This window comes from Cebidichthys violaceus, unplaced genomic scaffold (assembly GCF_023349555.1).
Source record: "Cebidichthys violaceus isolate CVI_PGR_0920_01 unplaced genomic scaffold, fCebVio1.0.p SCAF_38, whole genome shotgun sequence".
Taxonomy (NCBI): domain Eukaryota; kingdom Metazoa; phylum Chordata; class Actinopteri; order Perciformes; family Stichaeidae; genus Cebidichthys; species Cebidichthys violaceus.
The window spans coordinates 857,487-864,287 of record NW_027176572.1 but is presented as its reverse complement, the minus strand read 5'-3'; the positions used below and the strand labels follow the sequence as shown (position 1 = coordinate 864,287).

At 45.7% G+C, this 6,801-nt stretch overlaps 1 protein-coding gene across 2 annotated transcripts in view; it reads right to left on the bottom strand.

Annotated features, from left to right (window-relative positions):
* Positions 1–6: 6 nt before the first annotated feature.
* The window catches only part of LOC137884408 (la-related protein 4B-like), a 15,841-nt gene continuing 9,046 nt past the window's right edge, over positions 7–6,801 (bottom strand). For both annotated transcript variants that reach the window (XM_068726198.1, XM_068726199.1), the window contains 5 exons: positions 5,801–5,954; positions 3,785–3,958; positions 2,434–2,512; positions 1,270–1,406; positions 7–523 (listed from right to left, as the gene is read on the bottom strand). In XM_068726198.1, coding sequence (XP_068582299.1) covers positions 405–523; positions 1,270–1,406; positions 2,434–2,512; positions 3,785–3,958; positions 5,801–5,954 — 663 coding nt within the window. In that variant the 3' untranslated portion in view covers positions 7–404. The remainder of the gene's footprint in view (positions 524–1,269; positions 1,407–2,433; positions 2,513–3,784; positions 3,959–5,800; positions 5,955–6,801) is intronic.

Below are 6,801 nucleotides of genomic sequence, written 5' to 3'. Positions count from 1 at the left end.
TCTAACACACACTCACGTCTAACACACACTCACCTCTAACACACACTCACCTCTAACACACACTCACGTCTAACACACACTCACCTCTAACACACACTCACCTCTAACACACACTCACCTCAAACACACACACTCACCTCAAACACACACTCACCTCTAACACACACTCACCTCTAACACACACACTCACCTCTAACACACACTCACCTCAAACACACACTCACCTCTAACACACACTCACCTCTAACACACACTCACCTCTAACACACACACTCACCTCTAACACACACTCACCTCTAACACACACACTCACCTCTAACACACACTCACCTCAAACACACACAATCACCTCTAACACACACTCACCTCAAACACACACACTCACCTCAAACACACACTCACCTCTAACACACACTCACCTCGATGGGCGTAATCTCTGGAACCTCTCGGAGGATCACGATGCAGCGGTTCTGATTAGGCCGCACCTTCTCCCCCTTCTCGTCCACTTGGACCAACGGCAGAGCTGGAGAGCAGACGGACGGAACGAGGCAGATTAAGGGTTGAATTACAACAACAACAACAAAAACAACAACACAAGTTACTAGGACTGCAGCTTGAAGCCAGACGGGATTAATGAAGGACTGAATTAAGTGTGTGTAAATCAAACACTAGCAGGTGAGACGGCTGAATGCACTTTAACAGCCTCTCTGGGGAAATCCACCCTCTACCTGGTGAGTTCATCTCGACTCACAATGTGTTCACACCAAACCGCGTCGACGACGTTTCATCAGTCACGGCTGAAACGCGACACTTTTGTACTTGTTGTGGAAGTCTCTGATATCTCAGGAAACCAAACAACATCCAGAGGTGTATTCACTGCGTCTATCGGGCCACACGTCGGCTGCTTCACCACAGCTGTATGAGCCCAAAATAAACTGTTTTACTCCGATTTGATATCAATAAGCGGATAAAGAGGACGCTGAAATAACTACATAACGACGAAAAGGTCTGAATTCACGTTTTGTTAGTTCTCTCCGCAAGACGACAAGTAAACAACTTTTAAAATGTTTGTTTTCTGAATGGAGTCTGGATCAAACGGTGCTAAGCTAACATTGTAGCAGCTCCAGCGACACTCACACTAACGTCATCTAGGCGTTTTGTGGTTTACACACACAGCTTTTGGAACGTTTTGGTGTGAACACGGCATCAAAGCCTCGTGGAGCGGGTGAGCGACCATCATTCAAAAGTCCCGCTTTTGATTCGACTCACATCGTAAAATGTCCACGATCAGCTCCACGTCGGTGCTGAGCTTCTTGACGTGGTCCAGGTTGGCCACCGTCACGATTGGCACATACTGGTCGCTGTCCATCTGGGAGATGAGGTACATGTCGCTGGCCAGGTTCTCCCTGCAGGAGGAGAGGAGGCACACCGGTGGTTAGACACTCATCAGACCTGCAGTTCCTCAGATTAAGGCGATTCCACTTTGATGAGCAGCTACAGAGGTGCTCACATTAAACGGACACTCTTCATCTGATGCACTTTGTTTAGGAAACACAAAAGCTAATACATGTGGAGAGGTGCTTCTGGCTAACAGCTGCTTCACACAACAGAAGGAAATGTTATGTCAGCGTTTATGGTTTCACTTTCAGACATTCTCCTCCAGTATTTCATAACAGCTCGTGTGGTTTCTCTGTCTGGTCGGGTTCGTTGAGGTTTTGTCGATAGGCTTTTCTTTTTTTGTAGTTTTGGAGAAGCTACTGGAAGTTAAAGTTTGTGAGGCCTTGATGCAGCTAAACGACCAAAAACAGAAGAATTCATCTGTAGGAAATAAAGCTTTCATTCAGAACCCGTCTGACACCCAGAGAGAGAGAGAGAGAGAGAGAGAGAGAGAGAGAGAGAGAGAGAGAGAGAGAGAGAGAGAGAGAGAGAGAAATGGTTCAGGAACCATTTAGCAGACGCTTTTATCCACTGAGTCATCACCAGCATTTAGAATGACAAAAATCATAAAAGAAAAAGAAAGCGCATGTTGAATTTCTTTGATCATTTATTTCACCTCTTTGGATAAAAGCGTCTGCTAAATGACTGTAATGTAATATAATGTAATACAGCCAACATTTGGGTGGATAATGACTGTTTTTACATCTCGTGGCTGTGATTAACGGTGTAGTTTTGCAGATTGTTGAAACACAATCATGCTCTTCTGTCCCACCGGTGGGTTTAGAGGTTCAGAGAGTTAAAGGAACCGTCTGAGGTCAGCAGCAGGTCTTTCCTTCCTGTGTCGCATTTTAGGGAAAACACTTCCAATAGAGTCTCTTTTGAAAAACATCATATTGTATACAAAAGTACTACTATTTGACTATAATCTACAAACTAGAGGATCTGAATTAGTTGAGCGTGTGAGTTCTTGTAACCTTCTCTCCAAAGTGAACTCACCGGGACAGACAGAACTCCAAGGTCTTCTTCAGGTGCTCCCTCAGACCCTCCTGGGGACTCTCTGGCTGAGGATCGCTGCCTGTCCACACACAAAGAGGGGAAATACTTTGGTTCAATCAAAAGAGCACCACAACTCATCTCTGACCCTGGGAGCAAAAAACATCATTTAAAAACCAGTTCAATGTGAACGAAACCAACTGAATGTAAAGAGAGGATGTGGGCGAGGAAGAGCAGGGATGCAGGAAGACGCGTAACGTTTCATAAACTCTCTCTCTCTCTCTCTCTCTCTCTCTCTCTCTCTCTCCACAGCTTTGGTGTCGTCGTTGACATTCCTCTCAGGTAGAAGACATTCAGTGATGAATGTCTCGTCGTGGACAGCGTCTGGTAACGGCCAATTAAACTTTAATGCCGCCATAAATAAAACATAACAAACAACTCTTAAGCGGTCACTCTCACACCTCCGGTCAATGCATTCTGCCGCTCGAAGCAGAGCACAGCTATTAAGAAAATATGATGCAATGTTATGACAACCACGGAGGAGAGGAAGAGACGGGAGTCTCCCCACTTGGGGACAATTTGCTTTAGTTTAAATCTTCATTTGAGTCAATAGTTTGCAGCCAAATCAAATAGTTTACAGGATATTAAACCTTCGTTTCTTTGGCTTTTTGTCTGCAACAGCTCGTGGATTCTAAACGCCTCCGTTCATGCTCGGAGCTCGCTCGCCACGCAGCTTAAAGGAGTCTCCCGGGGTGCGTCCCAACTCTTTCGTCCAACATTCCCTCGCTCCTCGAAGCTGTTCTAGTTCCCGCCATCGTCGACGGCCGTCTCAAAAGCTTGTATTTGTGTTCTGAGCAGCGAGGAGGGATCACAGGAGGAGACAAGAGAGCGGCCATCGAGGAAGTCCTTTAAGGGACACGCCCCCTCATTAGAGATCAGCCGCTTGATTGGTCTGATCTGACGCAATCTCAATATCGCTAAAGTTTCACACCAGAGCGAGGACGGATCTCACATTGCACTAAAGGGACGGGTCATGAAATAATGATTTCACAATCAGAATGTCTATAAATACAGGCGGAAGTAGTGAATAAAATATATGAACGGGTTCTGCCAGTAGAAATGCTTCCTGTGCCTCTCAGCAGCACACAGTGAAGAGCACGAATACAGACTGCAGGTCGTTATTCACACACAAGCTACACTAGAACACAGCTCCTCCATTCCCCCTCTCCTCCTGAAGTTCAGGAAGAAGATGCAAGTGAAGGGAACCGAGGATGCAAAGTACGAGACACTATAGACCCCCTTAAGAGACCCCTGGACCATGTGATAACCACCAGCCAATCACTAACCAGCCCACCTGTGCGCCCTGGTTGCCCCGGCTCGGGGTACTCCGTGTAGGCCGGCTCGGAGCTCTCCAGGGCGGCGGGGGCCGCGGGGGCCGGCTCGGCCAGCATCACCGGCACCGGTGGAGGCTCATCCGGGTCGGCTAGTAGGGGCTCCTTGAACGCCTTGTCTTCGCTGGCTTCATAGCCTGAGACGGCAAACAAAGAGAGGAAAGGTGAGGCGACCATTTAAAGGTGTTAGGAGAGGAAAGACGTGAGGACCAATCAGCTCGATCACTCGCTTATCTTTTTGGTATTCACAGAAAAAATTATTATATTCTTTATTTACTCATATTTTTCCAATTTTACTTTACTTCTGTTCATAACATTCAACACTTCCTGGGTCATTTTCACAATAAAAGTCACATTTACCTGGTGTTTCATACAGATGCAGCTTAAGATAGGAGGAGGAAAAGAAGTTTCCTTCCGTGATGATTTATAAAGAAAAAGGCCACGAGGTGAATTACTGTATTGAGCCTCCAACGAAATATCCATAAATGTCCTCACAAGACTTGGGGAGATGACGGGGGAGCGGGGGACGTCAATCAGAGACAAACGAAGACTAATCAATAGTTTCTGTTTCGCCACCACATCCTTGTTGCCTCTGCGTTGGCTACACTCGACCGGACACATTAAAGTGAGTGATTACGCTCATTTGTGTGGCGGGGGGGGGGGGGGGGGGGACTGTGGTTGGAATATTCATAGCTCATTCTGAATTGAGTATGAATGATTTAAGAGGCGTCTCGGCATGAAAAGTGACAAGAAACAGACACCGACAGGCTGGTGAGTGAACAGAGCCGTTGTTTCAACAAGCTAACATCACTGGTTGCTATCAGATTATATATATATATATATATATATATATATATATATATATATATATATATATATATATATATATATATATATATTATATATGTTTCATTTGAACACTTCAGCTCCTTTCAGTGCTTTAACTCCACCTGACTAACTTCCAATGTCTAATCCGTTTAGTTTTTAAAAATAAAAACAACAAGTTACTCACAGTGTCCAACTGACACTTCCACTCCTTTCAGTGCTTTCACCACACCCGTTACTCATCATCATCATCATCATCATCGTCGTCGATCAGTCGTAGCACCGTTACAATGTACCAACCCATTTGATGGCATGTATAGGTTTTCACACATCAACTGCTTTCAGAGGTTCAACGCCAAATGACTCCTACTCTGTTCAGCTGACAGTTACACTATCTTCAGTCCTGCAAACCCAATTGACAGTTCCACTCCTTTCAGTAATTCAACTAAAACTGAAACAAAGCAACTCCTTCAAGTTCTTACGCTTCTTTTTTTCTCACTGTTTACTTGCAAGTTCTATCACATATGACGCACGATAGCAGATATATACAAGTTAACATTGCTATACACGTTTTATAATCTGCAATTTAACACTTCAACTCCTTTTATTGGCTACACTACAACCCCACAAGACCCTTCTACAGACGGATAAACTACCTTCATTTTTCAAGTGCAACTGCCACTTCAACTCCTTTCAGTAATCTAAGTACAGCTGCCACTTCAGTTTGCTTTAGTTTTCTCCCACTCAAACAGAGGCAACTACTTCTTATGAGTCAACCTTTTACTCTCATATTAACATAACGCCAAGGAACTTTTTAAATAAATATTTGTTGTTTTGTCAGATATTTGTACTTCAGAAGTCAACAGTGAAGTGGTCACTGTACAACAAAGAAATTGGTCCATTACATCCCAAATAAAAACATTATTTTCTTACTTCCTTTACTGTATCTTTAGTTTACTTAGTTTTGGTGCATAAAATGTCATTAGACTTCATGTAGGTCCTATTAACATCGCTGCGTTTGGATTACTTTGTTCTGGACTTACTACTCTGGTGTATTACTGCAGTGCTTTTATATTTAACATCCCTTTCTTTCGCCCAAACGAGACTAAGAAGCGGTTAAACATATTTTTGCGTCCCGAGAATCTCTGGCTGACCTTCTGGGCCGGGATCGGCCGAACTATTGCAGCCCTCCTTCCATGGCTGCAGGGCAGCAGTTGTGGTGTCGGCACTCCCGCTGGGGTCCAGGCTAAACATGTGGTTGGCCCATGCTTTCGCATTGGGGTTGAGGTCCGAAACCTTGGCGGATTCCTGTGAAAAGAAAGTGGGTCAGGGACGTCTGCAGATAAGAAACATTTACCGACAAAGGGAAACAGCAACGAGATGTAATGTTCTCCCTTCAGGATCCGCTGAAGGGCCCATGGCGGTTCACATATAGTTACGGCACAGAGCTCATAGTCTGGAGGGCCCCCCCCCCCCCCAGACCAACACCTCGACACGGGGTCCAGGTCCACAGAGTCCTGCTGGACGTACTCACGGGATCAAACCAGCGGCTCAGCGCTCACCTCTCATGGGCCGACAGGCTGTAACCCAGAGCCAGCGCTTCATTGAAGGGTTCCCGAAGCGTATAGCGGGCCAGGAGCATCCCGACGGTGGCGACACGGGGCTCCACCGCATCCAAATCCATGATTAACACACTTAAACAGAGTCCAGGGGTCTCCACAGGGCACAACATTGTGCGTCTTAAGCCATAACCTGGACCTGGATCACCACCACCACCACCACCGGTAAAGGCACCGCCACGCTTTGCCCTTTTTCTCCAGCAAAAGAATAAAATAAGTAAACACCGGAGCCGTAGAGGAGGGTGTTGAGTTGCACACCTGAGCTCAAACGAAAGCCGGCTCCAGTGATCCACATGATAAATCAAACCCCCCCCCCTCGAGGGCATCGCTCAAATTAAATTGGCCCTCTTGAGACTTTGGTTTTATAATAAATGATTCTGCTAACGAGCCGAGCTGCTGAGGCACAAGAAAAAGGCAGGAAAACAAAAACCTGCTTCTTGGAATTAGTCACCGGAAGAAAAAAAAAAGGACGAGAGATTTTTAGGAGACAATACCGACGGGACACAAGACGAGAAGCAAGACGACATTGTTCCTGT